General features: G+C 41.2%; 1 protein-coding gene across 1 annotated transcript; it reads left to right on the top strand.

Moving 5' to 3' along the window:
* Positions 1-391: 391 nt before the first annotated feature.
* SLC4A1AP (solute carrier family 4 member 1 adaptor protein) lies at positions 392-17,571 on the top strand. The gene is made up of 14 exons (XM_050893768.1): positions 392-925; positions 1,778-1,961; positions 2,677-2,799; positions 3,718-3,778; positions 4,658-4,797; positions 4,934-5,094; positions 5,847-5,916; positions 9,594-9,783; positions 10,624-10,735; positions 11,345-11,585; positions 12,379-12,453; positions 13,526-13,596; positions 15,828-15,900; positions 17,140-17,571. The coding sequence occupies exons 1-14, from the start codon at positions 392-394 to the stop codon at positions 17,187-17,189; spliced, it is 2,085 nt and encodes a 694-aa protein (XP_050749725.1). The 3' UTR covers positions 17,190-17,571.
* The last annotated feature ends 2,444 nt before the right edge of the window (positions 17,572-20,015 follow it).

Below are 20,015 nucleotides of genomic sequence, written 5' to 3'. Positions count from 1 at the left end.
CGGACCCAGCTCCGGGCCTGCAGCTGCCTCGCACCCCGGCCCGCCACGGCGGGCGCCAAGCCCACTCGCCCGGCGCGGAGCCCGCTCCACCGTACCCCGCAGCACCCCCGCCGCTCCGCTCCCGGCCGCCGAGCCGGAAGTCGGCCCCGGTCCGCCACCAGAGGCAGCTCCCCCGCAACGAGCGCTCCTTCGCGCCGGGAGGAGGGAAGCGATCGCCGCCGCCGCTCCCGCCTCCCCTGCCGCTGCCTCCCTCCCTGTCTCACCCCCTAAGCTACCCTGGGCCGTGGCTGAGGCAGTGGCGCGACCCGCTGGAGCTGCGCCCTACCCCCGGTACTGCAGCCGCAACGGTGCTCGTCCCCGGAGGACTCTATTTAGGACCGGACCCGGGAAGATGGCGGAGGTCGCGGAAACGGAGGGGGCCGCCGAGCCCGCCGCCTTCAAGCGCCCGAGCCGCCCGCTGCCCGCCGCGCCCCGCGCCGCGGAGGGCGGCGAGCCGGGGCCCAGCCCGCCGCCCCCCCGCCCTGCCGCCGCGCCGGCGGCGCCGCGCTACGAGGAGCCGCCGTGGGGCAGCCGCCCGCCGGCCGGCGCCGGCTACGGGCTGGAGGTGCTGAAGGGCGGCGTGGCGCTGGGCTCGGTGCGGCTGGAGGGCGGCAGCTGGTTCCTGGTGGGGCGGCTGCCCGGCTGTGCCCTGGCCCTGGAGCACCCCTCGGTGTCGCGGCACCACGCCGTGCTGCAGTACCGCGGCGCTGGCTGCTCCCCCGACGGCGCCAGCGGCGCCGATGCCGCCGGCTTCTACGTGTACGACCTGGGCAGCACCCACGGCACCTTCCTCAACAAGGCGCGGGTGCCGCCCCGCACCTACTGCCGGGTGCGGGTGGGCCACGGGCTCCGCTTCGGCGGCAGCTCCCGCCTCTTCCTCCTGCAGGTGGGTCGGGGCCCGGGCGTGGGTCGGGTGACGCGTGTAGTAAAGGCTTCCCCGGGTCAAGCTCAGGAATTTAGCCGGCTCCATCTACGTCTGCCTGGCGTCTCGGGGTGAAAGCCGCCTCTGAGGTGTGAGGCGGCTTGGGTGCTTTGGAAGCAGCCCAGCGCTGCCGTGGTTGTTTTACTGGGGAGAAGTAGTCAGCTGTGGGTATCCGCTGCCGGCTCTGCGGTGAGGTTTGGGGCTGAAGGACAGGGCAGGGCCGTGGGGTCCCGCCGCTGCTGCATCGCCCTGGGGCACTGGGCACAGGGCAGCTCTGCCAGGGGCTCGGCGTGAGAACAGGCATGGCAGCTTCTGTCGATGCGCAGTGAGTGCAAAGGCATTTCTCTCCAACGGTATGATGTATCGTGAAAGTCTCTCTGACAGTATGGTGCATCAGGAAAGTAAAGCGCTAATATTTCTGTGTTAACAAGGGGAGCTTTTATTAGTAGGAGCTTAGAGAGCACTTGGAGTGCCTTACACGCACTTCAGAAGCTGCTCGTTGCTCAGATTCTCCCATGTGGCACTGACGGAAATTTTTGCCTTCTGCCTTTAAAATACAGTTATATTTGAGACTGATATGCCTACAAGTACACAATAATGCTCATTTCTTTTTTTCCCCCTTTGGAAAGAGCATTAAAACTAACATATTTGAGGATGCAAACCATAACAAATGGTCTAATAATTCCACATTTTTAATAGCACTATCATGATTTGTTTATGTTATTGTACATAATCTGCATGTGTGTTGAAAATTTTTTTATTATTATTTTTTTTATTTTAAAAAACACTTCTGCTAAGTTACTGTTTGTGACATAGGGACCCAAAGAGGACCAGGAGTCTGAGTCGGAACTAACTGTGACTCAACTGAAGGCACTGCGTAAGCAGCAGCAAGCAAAATTAGAAAAGACAATGTTGGGAGAGGACTCTGATGAGGAAGATGAAAAAGAGGAGAGAAGTGAGAGGAGTCAGAACAGTGATATGAGCTGCTCATGGGGAATGGGTAAGTGATGTGTAAATAAGCTGGTACACCTTGGAAGGTCTTTAAGCCAGTTTTCAGTGAATACTAGGTTTGAAATTCCAGCTGGATGCCAAGTGTCCCAATCCAGTGGAAGTTCTTGGGTACAAATTAATCTGTTTCCTTTTAAAAAGAAGAGTGCTGTGACAAGGCAAGCTTATATCCGGTGAGAAGTATGCTAGAGCTCCTTTTAAAAGGGAGAATGTAGTTCGCCTACGCCTATAAAAGGCCATGAAACTGAGAGTTTAGGTTAATGCTCTGTGTTTTGTTCCTGTGATGATGTCCATACTTTTGCCCGAGAGGTGAAATTTAATTGCTTGAGACTTCTATGCAGTATAGCTGTCTTTAAATTTAAACAGGAAGTCCACATCACAAAGCTAGATAAATTGTAATTACTGAGCTTTTCAGTACAAAATGAGTTGGCTTTTTGAATGGAAACATATAAGCACATAAACCCTTGAAAGTGCTGAAACTGCAGTGATGTTCATCTGCAAAACTGTATCAGATGATGGAATAATGAATAGCAAAAAAGAAGCAGGGTGGGTTTTTTGATTGAATTCAGAAATAATATTCAAGTTAAGGGAAATAATTTTCGGATGATGTAGCTGCTACTTCTTTCAAACTAAGGAAAGCTGAAATACACTGGTGTTCTCTTTCTAATGTTTCACCATTTTTTTGCACTCTGTATGTCTTCTTCTAGGGGAGGATGCTGAGGAGGATGAGGTTGAAGAAAACCCTATTGCTATTGATTTTCAGGATGTACAAGATGCCTTCTATATGAAAGATCCTAGGAAGGCCTTACAGGGCTTTTTTGACAGAGAAGGTACTTTTTTCTTTTTTTTAATTAAATGTAATTTTTTCTGTTTAGCAAAGTTTGACATTTGTGCTCATGTTTTTCTTCAGGAATTAAGATGTGGGAGCTAAACTTTTCTATTACATTGTGGGTAAGGTTTTTTGTTTGGTCAGGTTCTGGGGGAGGGGCTGGTGGTGGTTTGGGTTTTTGGTTGGCTTTTTTTTTTTTTTTTTTAATTAAAACTTAGCTCACCGTTGTATATTTGAGATTTAGTTACTAATTCCTAAACTGGGAGTTGCAGAGAGCACCTTGTATTCCTTTGGAGTGACACTCAAACTACACTCATGCTTTGAAGCTGTGCTGAAAAACCCAAACCCATCAAATTCCAGGCTGTTCTGTTTGGAGATTATGATTATGATTATTTGGAGATTATGATTATTCTCTATGATTATGAGATAGAATTGGAAAGTATAAAAAGGCAAAAGGCAATAATGAATTGGTCTAAACTTTCAACAGTTGCTAGTGAAATTTACAGATGACTCGCTTATTTGCTGCAGTGAAAAATTAATCTTCAAGATAAACAACATCTGTGAATCCAGACTGCAAACTGTCGTTACTTCAGTGTCATTTACTTTAATATATACAGAGGCAAGACTGTTTTTTCTTTGAACTACATATTCCTGAACAGGCCACTTAGAGATTTGATTTTTTTTTTTTTTTTTTTTTTAAATCTGAAAAAGCCTTGATTGTGAAAAACAACCAAGTGAGCATAATACCAACTGGAGATCCCATGGCTTAAAAAAAAAAAAAGGTGGCAAATTCAGTCCTTTGATATGTAACAAGGGCATTTTATCTCTTTTGTTTAACCATGACATTCTTCTCTGCTGTAAAGGTTATTCCTGCTTATTTCAATTTTGGTTACTACATCAACTTTCTTTTTCTCTCTAGGAGAAGAGTTAGAATATGAATATGATGATCGTGGGCACAATAGCTGGCTATGCAGGATCAAGTACGTATATCTCCATTCACTTTTGTACATAGAAGCTGACTTCATTCAATTCACAAACAAAAGCTGAAGGAATTACTTGTCTTGTCACACTTGGCAGGGAGGCCAGCTAGAGTTAGACCTAAGCCCTGATACTGAGCCAGAAGTGCAAGGATCAGTGCCTAGTTCAGTGTCTGCACTCCTTTCTGTTCTGGCAGCGTTTGGTTTTCCTTAGAGATGAAAATTGGGAAAGCAAGCGTCTAGGTTCTTTCAGTTCCCCTTGTCTTAAGAAATATGTGAAATTGAAATACGAGAGAAGAAACTAGGAAACAATATCTTTCAGTTCCTAATGGGAGAGAGAAGAAAAAATCATTCATTCTACTGTGTACCCAATTCCAGTTCTTTTGTGGTATAAGGCAGTTTTTGATGGGTTCCTGCAAGAGGCCACTAACGTCGTTCTTTTATAAGACAGAAGAAGGTGAGGTGGAAATTAAGGCAACAGGATAGGTACAACATTGCAATTATTGTACTACTTAAGAAACCGCTGCTTCAGCATCAAAAATATTTGTTACTGGTGTTGCATGGATGCAAGATACTGGTGCGTAAAATGATTCGGGGTTTGACATTTAACCTTTTAACTTCTTGTATTCCCAATGGAATGAATATAGGAAGAATTATTGTTTGGACTAGTGAAATAAAAATTTACTTGCATGCTTTAGGAAATCCATGCTTGTGTTTTGATTGGTACTGTATGAAATGAAAAGTGAAAATATTTAACCCACAAAAAAAAGACTAGAGTGAAACAGAGAGAACAATGCCAAAGTGGTAAAAAAAAAAATCTGAGCAGCATCCATGAAAAGCTGTTTGTATCTGAGCTGTTCTCTGATCCTTCAAACCGAACAGGTTGCCTGTGGATGATGCATCAGGGAAGCAGCTGGTGGCAGAGATTCTCCATTCAGGAAAGAAGAAGGAAGCAATGATACAGTGCGCACTGGAAGCTTGCAGGCTACTTGATGCTCGGGGAGTATTGAGGCAAGAAGCAGGTGAATAACTAGTCAAATGCTGTGATTGTTCTAAAAGCCCTAAATTAGGGATTTGAGATTGCTATCGTGAATTTGTTTTATTGCTCAGTGGTATGCAAATCATTTTGTTTCTTACCTTCTCCCTTACCTTTCCCAGTATCCCGAAAAAGGAAATCAAAGAACTGGGAAGATGAGGATTTTTATGACAGTGATGATGACACCTTCCTCGATCGAACCGGTGCTGTAGAAAAGAAACGACTGAACAGAATGAAAAAAGCTGGTAAAATAGAAGAAAAACCAGAGACTTATGACTCCCTGGTAAGAAGAATTATTATGACTTGCCAGACTTATTCTCTCATGCATGTATTATTACTAAAAAGGAAAATCAAAAATATTTCCTAATCTTTCTCTTTTAGCTTGAACTCTGATATCATTTCACACCTTTAGCTCTCAATTAGCCAAGTTAGAATAAAATGGTGGTTTTTTTGATTTATGGACAATATCTCTAAATACCTGAAAATATTGCTTTCTTTATTCTAATGGAAGCATACTACCTTGCTTTTGCCTGTGTAGTATTGCCTTCTACTTGGTGGATCACAGCAGTGGGTGAATGAAATACCAGAACAGGATATTTTTAAAATATTTTTAAAGCATCAGAAAATAATTGCAAGCTTTCAAGTGCACAGGGCGCATCCCAAAGAAGGATCTCATTCTGCTTCAAAGAATAAGCAGCCTGAACTGACAGGCTTATGACAACTAAAAGTCCTACACAGATAATAGGAGGAGGGGCAGGGATAGGGAGGGTTGGAGGATTGCAGTGGTGGTATAACATTGCTGCAGAAGCATTATACATATTTTTGTGTTTCAGAAAGAAAATTATTTGAACAGTATGTGAAAGGACTGATAAGTTGTTTAGGAACAATCTAGACTATAATTTTTTCAGCCCAGAAACTCCTGATCAAAGATCAGAAGTAGAAAAACGGAGGTAATTTGGTAGGATATTTGAGTAACTCTTAAAAAGGGATTTTAAGAAGATAAAAAGGTCTTCTAAGCATGTTGTTCTTTCATAGGTCACAAAGCTAAATGAAGCTGAAAATGAGCTTTCCGAGATAACAGAGAAGCTGAAGGCTTCAGGGAAAGGTAAGGCATGAAGTTTATTTGATCGTAGTGGTTTCCATAAAGAACAATAGAGAGATGAAAAAGTATCTTATGGATTTCTGTCTTTAAGTGCTTTTTTTTCGTGTCCACTTTTCACAAAGGGGTAGGAAGATTTGCAAGTCACTGAGTTAGCTGGAGAGGGTACTTGCGCTCTTCATCCAATAGTTTATGTACTGTGTGTGTATAGTCACTTGCTAATGAATGCAGCTTTTTCCAAAGCAAGCAACATCTAAGTTAAGGTAAGGAGGTGAGTGTATAAGCTCCTGGAGCTTAAGAGGGTGAGCGTTATTACTGTTTATCTGCCCATATTAGTGAAACTGACCCAATTTGAGGAACACTTTTCCACTCCCTCCAAAACCATTTATAAGGGAAGAGCAAACTACTTGACAGAAAAGACAGTATCTTTTATATCACTTCTCTCTTTGTAAATGCACCTTAAAAAGGAAAGGTGGGAAAAGAGAAATGTGGAGTCAAAGCAGTTGACGCTTAGCCCGTATGTTCAGTGAACTTGCTAGCTTGAGGGTGCCATTCAGGTTCTAGGATTATGCCTTTGTGTACGAAGGCAGAGCCTTTCCAAAGTGGTGATTGTATCTGGTAGTGAGTTAGATTTAAAAGCGTACTATACAAATAGCTGCATTTTGCTTTCTGTTACTGATGATGTCTTGTGGAATAAAAGGAAGGCATGAAGGAAATGTGTTTAGGCTGGTTCTTCATACAAAAACCTTTTTAACAGCGTTGGTATTAATAAAGGTTGCAACGTCAGTTTGTCAGAAGAGTTCCTCTCCAAGAAGCCTAGCAGCAATCTGACAGCTGGGCTATCTTTTGTGCATCATACGGGAATGTTTCTTTCTAGTAATTCAGCTCCACACCAAAACTCATTTGTATCAACTTTTTTGTTGGTTATTGATTATACCAGATCACTGTTCAGAAAACAGTAGTGTTCCACTGAGCATTCTAACTGATGAGTCGGTTCAGTGTGTTTGAAGGAATTGTTTTCAGCATGACTGTTCTGATAAGCAGTTAACGATTGACTAGCAAGAGAAGCTAATGCTTTATATTGTCCGAGACATGTAATTCCAAGCTTTCCTATGTTATGATGCCTTTGTTTCTGCTGATACTGTTTCTCAACAAGACTGTTAAATCATGTTGTAGTAGAGGCTGGGAGAAAGAAGAATCAGTTCATTTATAGACTTCTACTAACACCATATAATTCTGATATATGTTATCATGGTTTGGTAAATTGTAACTGGTTACACAGCTAGTTTAGAGCCTTGGAAAAATTGCAGTCTCAGCACTTATTGCAATACAAAGTAATTCGGTATTGGATGGGAATTTCCTGGAACTAGGGCAGGATAAAACAGCAAATATTGCATCATCAGTTACTTTATGTGGGTGTTCTAGATACTTGTGTTTTCTCTTGCTTCTTTGGATGCTTCAGGTTAATCACAGATGTTGAGTACAAGTGTAAGCCAGGAGCATGCATATTGATCATGGGTGATTCTTACCACTGTCATGAGCTGTCTGGCAAAGCTGCTGCATTACATACGGTTCTGAAACTTTAATGCACTTTTGCTTGCTCTAAATGATTATTCGTAGCCTAAGGGCAAGAGTGTAGAGAGACCAATGAGTGAATGACAGGCTAAACTGCAACACGTCTTACCAAGCACTTGGAGAAATGAAGTGGTTGTCTAAAAAATCGCAGTAGAAGTTCACAAATTGTTCTCTGGAGTTCTTCAGGACTAATTACTGACGGACTGACTTGGTATCTCTCATTCACTGATGCAGCTGAATGAAAATCAAATACACAGAGCTCTTCAGTCTCATCTTTGGTTGCCTGTTCAGGAGAAAATTATCAATAAGTTGATGGTGCAGTAAATAGCCCTATAGCTTTTTTTCACTGGAATATAAAGTATAATAGCCACGATTGATTCACCTCCTAGCAATGTCAAATTTTACTTCAATAGTGTAGAAAACTGCTGCAACAGATACTGAATGCTAACAGTAACCCTGTAAGCTGAACTACCTGATCTTAGGCACTGTTGGTGGAATCAAGAAGGGGTGATCTGACTCGCTGAAGATCACTCACTGACTGAAGCACTTACACTGTTCTGCAGCTAAAGCAGCAAGCTGTGGAACTATAGCTTTAATTGTTCTAAATTATCTGACTAGACACTAAACCGTATCTTTGAAATTTGGTATTTAAATTTAATGATCATTCTGCTCAGCTCCTGCCTGCTAGGAGTTTCAGACTGTTTGTTAACAATACTTTTTCGTTGATGCTTTTTCTCTTGGCTCATATAAATAGTTATGAGGAAAAAGAAGAGTATTTCTATCTGAATTTATTTTATGACATGTTTTGTCATCATTTATATTTGTGTGGAGGTGGATGCTACAACTGTTTCGCATCTTTTGAAGCCTCTTAATTCTGTATATCTTTGAACAGTTACTGTTGTGGCTTTCATATATTTGCGAATTGTAAACTGTTTTGTTCTAGATCAGAAATATCCTTTTCAATTGAGTCCATTTGTAAACATGAGTCTTATTAGACTTTTCTCTAAATATTTAAGTCATGTAAAACTGCTTGAATATGTACTGTTAACAATAACTTACACTATTGTATTTGTACACATTTAAAATTTCAAGTGCTACTTAATTAACTCAAGCTGAACTGAAAATAACTCATTGGTCATAATTATGCTTGTGCATATATACATAAATGCTTATAATGCAGCAAATAAATACTGGATTTGCCACTTTTCATATAATATTAAGAGGCAGAAGACTGCCTGTCAAAAGGCTTCTTAAACTTCTAGCAACAACATTTTTCTTTGTTTTCCTCCAAGTTATTTTTGAACATCGTATAAAAACTTCTGAAGCATTGTTCAAGCCCAAGAAAGGAGTTTTCCTGGGGTTTTTTTGTTTAGTTATTTGAAATCCATGTGTTAGAATTCTGTATTTATTTTTCTTAGTCATTAGAGCTTTAGTTTTTCCTCTTGAGTTTTATTTTGATTAGTCAAATATGCAAAGAATTATTAATATTTGAAATCAGGTGGAGTAGAAAGACTGTCGTTACTCTTTGTCAAGTAGAGAGCAGTGTTTTCTTGTTAGAAAATCCAGTCAAAACAAAGGTAAATTTTGTGTGATTGGCCTAACATATGAAACTATTCTTGTATGCACTCAGTCATCCAGCGGTAGGAGGCAGCATCATGTGTTGATCCATTTCAAGCTTTGCAAATGTTATTACATAAACATTCCAGGAAAGCCAAAATGGGATTCCCTGTGCAGTGGTGTGGGATTCTTTGTAGCTGTGTTTATTTTAGTCTGTGACTACAACAAGAATCCATAAGCCACATTTTTAGGGACAGCAGATCTTGCAGTGAGATGAACAACCTAGAATAGAGACACTTACTCATAAAGAAACATTCAATCTTAAGAGAGGCTTTGTTATGGAAGTGGATTAAAGTTTACTGTCAGGCTTTTGTTAGGAGAAATGCTTTCATCTTTCCAGGGCTAACAACCTCCATTATTTCACCATTCAACAGAAACTTGCAGAGGGGATAGCTGTTCCTATATACCTTATTCTCTAAAGGTAGGACTTGATGAGTACAGCTCTCATCTCCCCACCCATAATAATATGTATCTTCCCTTTATCTTGCTAGTCCAGTCCCAGCCAGCAGCTCAGGATTCCTTGGATGAATTCATGACCGAAATAAAATCAGGATGCGCCTTAGACAGCGTGGCACGAAAGAAGCTTCACTTGCGGTCGTTTGAACTGAAGAAAGAGCAACAGAGACTGAAAGGGTTAATAAAGCTTGTCAAGCCTGCAGAACTGCCTGAACTGAAGCCCCAGTAAGTCTTGGCTAAAGTGTAAAACAATTACTTTTACCATTGCTGTTATCCATGGGCAGTTGTGCAAGCCCAGTAAATGGACAGCTTTCCAAACACAAAAGCAGGACCAAACTACCTGGCTCATCGCTTTAAAGAGCGGCGGTGCTTTCTGGCTGTTGCAGCATCTATGGTTGAGGCAGATGCACCACAACACTGGAGTAAGATAAGCCCACACTGGGAGGATGAGAGGGAGAAGGGATTGGAAGCATGGTGTCAGTTTTTTAAATTTTTTTTTTTTTCCCCAACCTGCATCCAAAAGGAACTGAAGAATTTTACAGGTATTATGTACAACATGAAAACCACCTTCACTCTGTGCAATGTAGCTGGAAGTCAAGGGTAGTGGCTGCTCAACTACTGCCTAGCAGCGCTACTGCAATTCAAGAGGGTGTGTGCTGGGTTCATCATTTGCTAGTGGCAGCCTGATTTCAGGTTTAATTACTTAATTAATTTACTTAAATTGAGGTTTGGCCTCCGAGTGTGTTTTTATATATACAGATATATTATACACATATGTTAGTATGTGTGTGCAATTGAATTTGAGGGATTCTGTGTGATATAGATTATTTTTTTCTTATTTATTTATTTTTGCTTCCTGTTATGGCAAGTGTCTGAATCCTACAACATGTATATAGGATGGGAGGAGTCATCTCCTGCAGCTTCCTCCTTGGATGCTGCAAGTGAGAGAGAAATAAAAGGATTTTTATATATCCACTTCTAATTTGCAGATTCTTTTGCATTTGTAAATATAAGACTTGTTTGATACTTTGTACACTGTTTTCCTTTGTATCTAATTTTTATTAGGAGTGGGAGTTACAGTCTGGAAGCAGAGAGCAAGCCTAAAAAGATTGCCCTGCCTCTCTTCGGTGCAATGAAAGGGGGAAGGAAATTCAAGCTGAAAACTGGAAGCCTAGGGGTAAGTTGGACTCTGTAAGTGCTGTGAGTCAGAGGCTATTTCTCAGACACCTTCTCAGGCTACGGAGACTGCAGGTGACAACCATGTCTTCTCACACGCATGGAAACAGCATGGAGGCGCAGGCCTGCCGCAGTGGAAGGTGCACAGGGCAGGAAGCAGTGGCTGTTGGATGTTGTTTGCTGCCAGCAGTTGCCATTCTGTGCTGTCGTACAGCCAGTCTCCTGGGGCACAGCTGCAGTCAAAAGGCAGTGGATGAAGTAGAGGCAGTCTGGGGACATCAGGCTGAACCACTGCTATACCTCAGCAGCTGATCCTTTACTTTCTTTTGGTTTTCTTGATCTTACAGCGAAGATCATATCCAAGATTGATTCAGTTTCCAGCGTCCCTCTTATGAAAAGACTGCACTCCTTGTCTATGGACTGGACATATTTTTTCATCTTCCATCTCTACTAATAACTTTTCCTTAAAACCTAACTATTCTTTACCCTGAGAGTGTTTCCTTACCAGCTGTCTCTATGACAGTAATATGTGTGCTTTCTCCTGTAATGAATATCTGTGACATCTGCCTCCACTTGTCTTAGCACTGATGCGCAAGTCTTTCTCCCACAGAAGTTGCCTGTTAAGCGTCCAGACGTCCCTGAAAGCTTGTTAAAAATGAAAGATGATGGAGCGGAGGAGGAGGAAGAGGAAGAAGAGGAAGAAATGGAGGAGGAGCAAGAAGTAGATGCAATAAACAGCAGAGCATCAAACCTGGAAATGAAAATTACAACAGAAGAAGAAACAGGAAAAGAAACTAATGCTCCCAATGGTTCTCCTTCCAATAACAAGAATCTAGAATCGCTTCAGGATGGTAAACCATTGGTTTTGATTTTTCCAGTAATGAAGCTCAGTCTGTTACTGCTGAATTTTTCAGAGCTATGTGAATCTCCTAAGGTTTGAGTCACAGGTTCTCCAGCAGATTTCTTTTCCATAGATTTTTGCCATGAGTCCAGAGTCTGTCTCCCAACAGCTGAGTTTCACGTGGTTCCGGTTGAAATTCTGCTTGGCAGTCAGTTTTTCATGCTTTTGGTGAAATTGAAGAAATCTCCTGGACTCAAGAAAGGTCCTATTTTGATAAGCCCTGCTTTCATTAGATTGAGTGTCCATATGAAAACAACTACAGTGTGTTGTTGGCAGGGAGAGTGACTTAAAAAGAAAACAAATGCCCATGTAAAGCTTCAGATCCATTTGTAAGGAGGGAAAATAATTTTTAAAGTGGTAATGGAGAGGTATCTTCCTTATATCTGTGTGGTTTATCTCTAATCCCTCCTTTTCTATATCAGCTTGATGCATTTGAAAACTCAGTAATGATGTTTCTCAGTAAATGATGTGTTTGATGACAGAAACCTAATTCTAACTTTTTGTCTTAATGCTGGACAGGTTGCTCTTGAAAAGTATGTTTTAACTGGTCACAAGTTTTTCTTTAATATTGTATTGCATTGGACTTGGTGGATGAAATAATTTGGAGGACTTTTGAGAGAAGAGTTCTTCCTGAGACAAATGTAGCTGAGTTCCCTTTTGTACTTTGTCTCAGGGATGCTAGCGCTCTACTCGTCAGAGTTACTGCAGAGTACTCACCTAGCTCGCTCTTTTTTCTTTTACAGGGGTTCATTTTCTGCCTGAGCCAAAGATACTAAGGAATAAATCTCAGGTGGGACCCTCACAAGAGAAACCTCAAGGTGAGCAGTACAATTTAGACTCTCTTGTACAGTAGCATGTGGGTTTAGAAACTGTCTAAAGGACTTAGTTTCCTTCTACTGACAGAAGACAATAAGCCTAATCTAGAGCCTAAAGAATCTAGAATTGAAATGAAAAAATTGTGTTTTGCTTGGGAAGTGGTAAGTGTATGGTGAAGACAGGTCACTTCAACTATGTTTCAGTTCTCCTTGCTTTTCATAGTCATCGACTGCTTTGAGAGCCTTTGTTTTTAAAAAAAAAAAGCATGAGAAGAGAAGAAAAACTATTTTAATTTAGGAGCATGAACATAATGCTTTTTTCCCCCCTTATTTTCTTGCAGTAGCTCTTAACACTACAAAAGGGCAGAGCTTTCTTTTATAAAGTGACAAATACTACATAACATTAGCTAATAACCTGTTAATGACCCAGATGACCCCTCTGCATGTATGCAAAAAAAGAAAAAGTCACATCCTCAAAATGAAGGCTGTTTGTACTGAACATGGAGGAGATCTGTATGAATTTTCTATTTTTTCATAACTCAGACTCTTGAGAATGTCATCCTGTCCTCATCATCTCATCCATAGACTTAAGCCGCAAGAGTCTCAATATTTCACGGATTAAGTGGCAGAAAAACAAGGCATACTTCTATCTCTTCTGTATTCCTCTCACCTATGTTACTGTAAAGCTATTTTAAAAAAACAAAAAAAAAAGGCATGTTGGTCCTGTGCATTTGCTGCTGTTTCCTTCTAAATCAATCACTGCGGTGATTACAGATAGAGCATATCTTTTACAAAACAAGCATCTGCCATTAACTGAAGTGTGTTACAGAATCCCAAATAGAGGACCTTATTAAACTGCATTCAGGTAGGTGACTGATGGTGTATTAAACATAAGTTAATAAATCTATGAAAAACAAAAAGATGTTCAGCAGTCTTAAGTATGAATTTTGTTGCAGTGAGCTGTCTTGGATTTTTTTTTTGATGTATCCATTTTTATGTGAACTTCCTATAAGCTTATTTCTGATAGAATTAGTCATTTGTGATTTGTCGTAAAACAAATCTTCTTTCTTCCCAGCATCTGAGGCAGTATATAAGGAACCTGAAGAGACATCTGAGAAAGTTAAGAAAATCAATAGCTCAAGCAAGGTCAGTTATGACACCATGATTCCTGCAGCTTAAGAGTTTCAGGAAATCATTTAGTAGGCTCTTTTTTAGTGAAATAGTAAAAATTTGATTGAGTATGACTTTGCAATAGTAGTGCTTTTCTGCTGACTAAGACCCAAATGTAGAACCACACACTGCCATTGGACACAGATTTTCGAGTCTCCAATGAAAAGGTAAAGCACAGCATTTCAAGCATGATAGAGGCTCTCAATTCAATCATGAATTTTTTTTTTTTTCACCTTTTCATTTGGCAGTTAGCCTCTGCTAATTGCTTCTTCTGTATCACAAGTGTTGTAGAACATAGGTGCTCTCTGGGCTTTAGGAATGGCATTGCAAAATTTTCCTTGGAGGGTAGTTTGGGAAGCATGTGTTGGCTGACACAGAACATGCTGTACTAAAGTTGTAGCTAGTCTGTATTGCCATTATCAAACCTCGTCCTTCTCTGTAAGATGTGGAAAGAGATGAGTCTTAAGAGATTATTGTCTTTTGCAACCAAATTATTACTAAATTTGAGTGGATGTACCAGATAATGTTCCTCCTGTGCATAATATTTGTATTAAAATGTAAAGTATATGAGCCTTGCATGTTTTGGGACACAGGCAATTGTTGCCTTCCTGGAGCTGGGAAGGAACTTCTCTGACAGCGTGCTCTTAGCCTAATGATTATTGTGAGGCTCTTCCCTTTAGAGTGCGTCCTACCCTTCTGCTGACTGCCATCACAGAAGATTACTGTACTTGGTGGGCCATGAATTCTGACCATTATGACAATTTCTTTGTGGTGGCCATCTAATTTTAGCCCTGCACTACTTAAACTTAACTCCCTGCAGCCTGTGTGTGTTAACTGCGACCTTGTTAGTCCTGGCAAAGGACCCAAGGATTGGGTAGGCACAGCCTTTAGAATTGTCCTTTGTTGCTGGCCTGTAAAGCGTGTTGATAAAGAAAGCAAGAGTAAATTTATACTGTTAAGCCCAAGTTATACCATTTCTGTGAATATGGGAGAACAAGGCAGCTTCTCATGCTGAGGCAGTCAAGTCAGCACCTCTCATCAGCACCGAGTTCACTCTAACACTGAGCATTCTCCAAATGCCAGATGGCTTAGCTGTATTCTCTCTCCCATCACAAATCACTTTTTCCACATGCTGTCTGTGCCTTTGGGCTGAGATCTTGCATGGAAAATATCAACCAGAAGTCAGGTTGGGTTTTTTTTTTTCCCTCTTCTAATATTTGAGGAGTAACTTTGAATCATGTAAAACTGGAAAAACAATTTTAAAGTGACTGTTCACAAGCCATATTTAAAAACTGGTCAACTCTGCAGTCTAATGTTTTGGAAAACATTAGTCTTCCAAAAGAACTGTTTTAGAGGTTAATTTGGGGAAGGAAAGTTTTTGAGGGAATGAAAAATTGCTTCAACTGCATAACTTCAGACTGTGTCATGATACTACAGAGTAATGCAAATCAGTGCTGAGTAACTTGGCTACATTTTGAGCTCTTAAGTCTTGCACTCTACAGTTGTATGAATTTTTTTTGATAGCTACCTGCAGTTGTTGAAAACAAAAGTTCTTGAGAAAATGATGCTGATGGGGCAAAACTTAAAAATCTAGGGACAAAAAGACATTGCCGTGTCAACATTTGAATTGCATGTGACCTGTTTTGGTTTGCTTTAAACACTTCAGTGATGCCAGTGTGATCTGAAAAAATTGGGTTTTCTTTTCTTTTGAAAAACTAAGTTATCCTTATATAACAGCTGAACTTTTATATACTCCAGTTTGAAAGTCACCTTAAACCTGAAGTTTTCAGTGGGATTGCGCATTGAAATCAGTAAAGCACTTCTTGAAAATCCTACTCTAAAGCTTTTCCCTGCATAAAGAAATTCTGTGTCGAATGCCACTACCAAACATTAGGATGAGAAGATTAAACTGTCCAGAAGTGGACAGTTGGCAATGGTTCTGTTTTGAGGGGGAGATTGGACTGGATGACCTCCAGAGGTCCCATCTAACCAGCATTTCTATTATTCTGTGACTCTACTGGAAATAAACTGGATCTGTTTGAGGGTTTGATATTTCTTCTTTCCTCTGTATTATTGTTTTCATCCCTGACTCTTGTAGAAATAACCCTCACCTTTCAGTACTTGTCTCTGAATTAATGAGAGATTTAGTGGCTGTGACACATTGCTGGAGGGGTGCAGCGCCTTAAAAATCTTTTCTCCTTTTGCAGGTCCAACAACCTTTTTTTTCCTCACAGTACCCAGATGATGACCCAGACTACTGCATATGGATTCCTCCTGCAGGTATCAACCATTTCCTTACCGTTTTTAGTCTTATAGCTCAAGAATCTACCTAATAAGTAGTCAGGGTGTCCTTGTGACTTCTTGAGAAAAAAGAAATTCAAGAATACTTTACTCAGAACCTGATATTTTCTGGCATGTTATGCCCCATATTTGTGGTATGGCCATGCAAGTCTTGCAGTGAAATACAGACCATATCTGTAGTAGCTTCATCTCAATGGACAGATACACCTGAAGTTTGTTTTTCAGTTTTGTAACACCTGAGAGAGCTAACTCCATTCACACATAGTGATATCATGATATAGTTGAAAGACAAGCTCAAACCTTCGCTAGGGATAAATGCTCCCGCAATCTTAGTATTCTCAGTTTTCATAGAAGTCTGTGAAATCTGAAAATCTTCTTTGCAGATTTTTGCAAAAATCATTGGAATACAAACTTTGGGTCACGTATTTTGGAGAGAAGTCTTGGTAATGCTTTGGTGAAGGCACTGAATAATCGATGCACACATCCAATATATGTTAAAGTTGAAGAAATTTTTTACTTTAGTCCAGAGTGGTTTTAGCTAAGTGAGGTTATTCTTAAACAATGTAATGAATTTTCAGTTCCTCTAAAATGGAAAATTCATTTTCATGCATTGAGGTTTTCATAGTAAGTTCAAAGCTTAGCTTTCATTTGGTAGATTCATTACTATAATTTTTATAAGGCTGTTGCAGGTTTATAATATAGATAGGCTCCAAAGGGAATAAGAAAAATGAGAATAAATTTCACTGAAGAAAACTATAATCTGGTGAATCATCCTTCGATGAAAAGACTGCACTTCTCTGGCATATGAATCCACTGGAACAAAATACCCGATTCAGTAACTCAGAGGTCTGATCTGGGATAGCCAAGAGAGCTGTGTCCATAAGAGGGAGCTCCTTTTTCTGTCTCTGCCTGCTAATAGTCAGACTTATCTTCTAAGCTGGCATAATGAGGACACCAGGAAAAAAAACAAAACAAACAAAACAAAACAAAAACTAAACACCAAAACCAGGAATTTATGATTGTAATCTTGACTATTAGTAAGGTTAAGAGGAATTATAAATCAAAAGGCTATTTGATTTGTAATATCCAGTCTGACTTTTTATCCTCTTTGTGCTTGTCTGACTGGTGCTGCCTAGAGACTATGTCATACTTGGATACACATTTATGTTGGATGAGGGGGGGAAGAAAATAATGCAATTCTTCCTCTTTGTCCATTAGGTCAAAGCGGTGATGGCAAGACTCATCTCAATGAAAAATATGGCTACTAAGCTTCAAGCACCCCAGAGTACGTCTGAGGTTTGAAGGACTGCTCTATTTTGGACTCTTTCACCACCTGTGAAGTGAGGGATAAAAGAGTTGGTTTTTCAGACGCTGTTCCAAATTCAAGGGCATCAGCAGCCACTCTGGCTGTTAGCTCTCCCTGTGTGTCCTCTGTCTTCCAGCTACTTTTAAAAAAAGTAAAAGCCCACACATTCTTCTGCCTCTTCTTCCACTTTTAGCTTTGTCCTTTTTATTTGGCTTGAAACTATAGGCTCATTTTTCCTTTTGTAAATAAAAGTATACAAAAAGTACTAAAAAATAATACACATCTGTATACTTACAGGTTTGATAAAATTTGTTCATGTTGGTTTTATGCAATTAAAATGAGAAACGCTACTGGTTTGCTTCTGTGACTACTGTTTGAAAATACTATCATGGTGAACACAACCTAAAACTTGAGGGGTTGGGTTTTTTTTTTTCTTTCCTACGGAAAAAAACTTCTATTTTGAAAAGCAAACTGTTTTCACTTCTCCCTCGTGCAGTTGCTGGAATACTTGATATGGAGTAGACCGCAAATGGTGAGCATACAATGTTATAAAGGTGTAGAAATGCTAAAGAACTGAAGAGGCTGGCACTGCTTATCTTGATGGAAGGATATCCTGGAAAAGCTTATAATGAAGCCTGTTCTTCTCCTGTCACAACACAAGAACAAAGTGCCATCTTAAATTAAGAGCAGGCATGCCTTAAATTGCATTATCACGATTATAGTTTTGGACATCTATATAATTAGGCTATGAAATTCTTTGCCATCAAAGGTTGTTGGAGCTACGAATGAAGCAAGGCTCAGAGAGCCAACGGGCATCTTTATAAAAAGAGGTGACAGTTAGTGCTGCAAATGTTTATTGGAAGCACCCTATCCTTTTCCCCATACCCCACAGTACATCAGTGCAGGAAGCCCCCTCCCGCCACAGCAATGGCAGCCTCCTCATAGCATAAGGCCAGGCCCCACCTCTTTTCATACTGCTTTGTCATTGGCTGCTTGCCATTTTATTTCTGAGACTGTCCTACTCGTGATCTCAGAACACCCTCTGATTGGCTGCCCATTTCCTTTGGACCAGGAAGTGCTCAAGTACAACAATATAGGCTTTTCTGTCTCATATATGAGTATATATATCTGAAGGAGGATACAAATATTTATAAATATTTGTGTTATTTATTCATGGATCCACTTCCTATATGTATTTATATATGTGCCTATTTAGCGTGTACATGCTGTCTATAAAAAATTTATAATTTAAATATACATCCATAAAAATGTCGCTATAAATTGAATAAACACTATTTAATAAGAGGTAATGAAAGGAGTAATGGAAGTTTAAATGTGAATGGAAGTAATTAAACAAAAGCGAAGGGCCGGTTCATGCCCCCCACTTTCCGAGGCTGCAGATCAAACCCTGTTTGGGGTGTGGGGGGAGTTAAAGAGGGCAGGGGGCTGTGAGCAAGCTGGAATGTACCCCAGAGCTATGGACCCCTCCAAGGAGGCCACCAAGGGGCTGCCAGGGCCCTGGGGGCACTGCCAGGCCTGCCTGTCCCTGCTCAGCCCCCCTGGGCTCTCAGAGAAAAATGGATCTTTTTCTCTTTGTTGCACTTGGAGTCAAGCCTTTAACTTTTAAGCAGTGCTTTCCTCCAAACTGCAAGTAGTGGTAGGGTTTGGGACCTGAAGACCCCAACTTGCTAACGTGGTCATCACTCGTCAGCTCACCGAAATAGTCACCGACTGGGGGGATCTGGTCCCCTGGATGACTCACAGTTGTCCCAGAGCCTGAGTTGTGGTAAAGGCAAGGGTGACGCAGGGCATCTGAGGGATTGTAAAGCTCGAGGCACAAGCATACAGTGGTGAGGAAAGCTGTAGAAATGCTAGTGTTGTGCTCCAGGGTCACACATCCTTTGGTGTGCTTCCACCAGACAGTGGCCGCATCCTCATGGGTAAATCGCAGGAGGGCATGTCAGAAGCTGGGGAGAAGGGATAGCCGTACAGCTCCTCTGGTTCTCGCAATGGTAGTGTTGGAGCAATGGAGCTCACTCCAATTTTACCCCACAGAGAATGTAAAACAGTTTGGCAGCTTGGCATTTTGTAGGATTTTACTTAATATGCTCAAGCTGCAAAACAGCATCTTCTTTCTGCCTGTAATCTTCAACATATTTAGCTTTTCTTTGTCTGGATCTGTGCAGCAGGCTGGGCAGCCTGAAGCTTCCTGCTTCTGGCAGAGGTGTGTCTTTATGTAATCCAAGGAAAGGCTGTTGCCCCTCCGCTCAAAATGCCAGACCTCATAGGTTTCACAGACTCTGTAGCCCTTCTCCAGAGCCTTGTTCAGTTCCAGGGTGCACCGGGCATCTGCAAGGGACTTCTGTTCATCGCTGTGGGTGCACAGGGCCCAGCAGCTTTCAGACAAAGTGCAGCACAAGGGAAACAATAGTTTGCCATTTATGCTTGTGAGAAGCACAGGGAAAAAAAGCCCATGAGGTGGGTACACCTTTACTTTGACCATCCCAAAGTAGGCAGTCAGTGTGTCGAAATTCTCAAAAAACAGGAATTCTGGGTTCCCAAGAGGGTGTTTTTTAGTTTTGCTGATGAAAGGATAGAGGCTAGCAAAATCATAGCGATGTATCTTTTCATCGGGGGCTGCTTTGTAGCACAGACAAATGGTATTTGTCCTGCTGCCAAAAAGCACATTTCTGGGGATCAGGGACTGGGCAGTTTGGTCCTGGCTAAGACCATGAGCTCCCCATCTATTTCTTTTCATAGTGGCTCACTTGTGCTCCCATACAGATCT

The sequence above is a fragment of the Gymnogyps californianus genome, chromosome 3 (genome assembly GCF_018139145.2).
Source record: "Gymnogyps californianus isolate 813 chromosome 3, ASM1813914v2, whole genome shotgun sequence".
NCBI classification, from domain to species: domain Eukaryota; kingdom Metazoa; phylum Chordata; class Aves; order Accipitriformes; family Cathartidae; genus Gymnogyps; species Gymnogyps californianus.
The sequence above is the reverse complement of the archived record's forward strand: the minus strand, read 5'-3'. Positions and strand labels throughout refer to the sequence as shown.

What these genes read in the sequence shown, in the direction of transcription:
- SLC4A1AP (XM_050893768.1), top strand. Translation starts at nt 392, where the DNA reads ATGGCGGAGGTCGCGGAAACGGAGGGGGCCGCCGAGCCCGCCGCCTTC. An exon ending in GCTGAAGGCTTCAGGGAAAG is followed by an intron (nt 5,917 to 9,593) that starts GTAAGGCATGAA and finishes TTATCTTGCTAG; the next exon opens with TCCAGTCCCAGCCAGCAGCT. An exon ending in CTCACAAGAGAAACCTCAAG is followed by an intron (nt 12,454 to 13,525) that starts GTGAGCAGTACA and finishes CTTTCTTCCCAG; the next exon opens with CATCTGAGGCAGTATATAAG.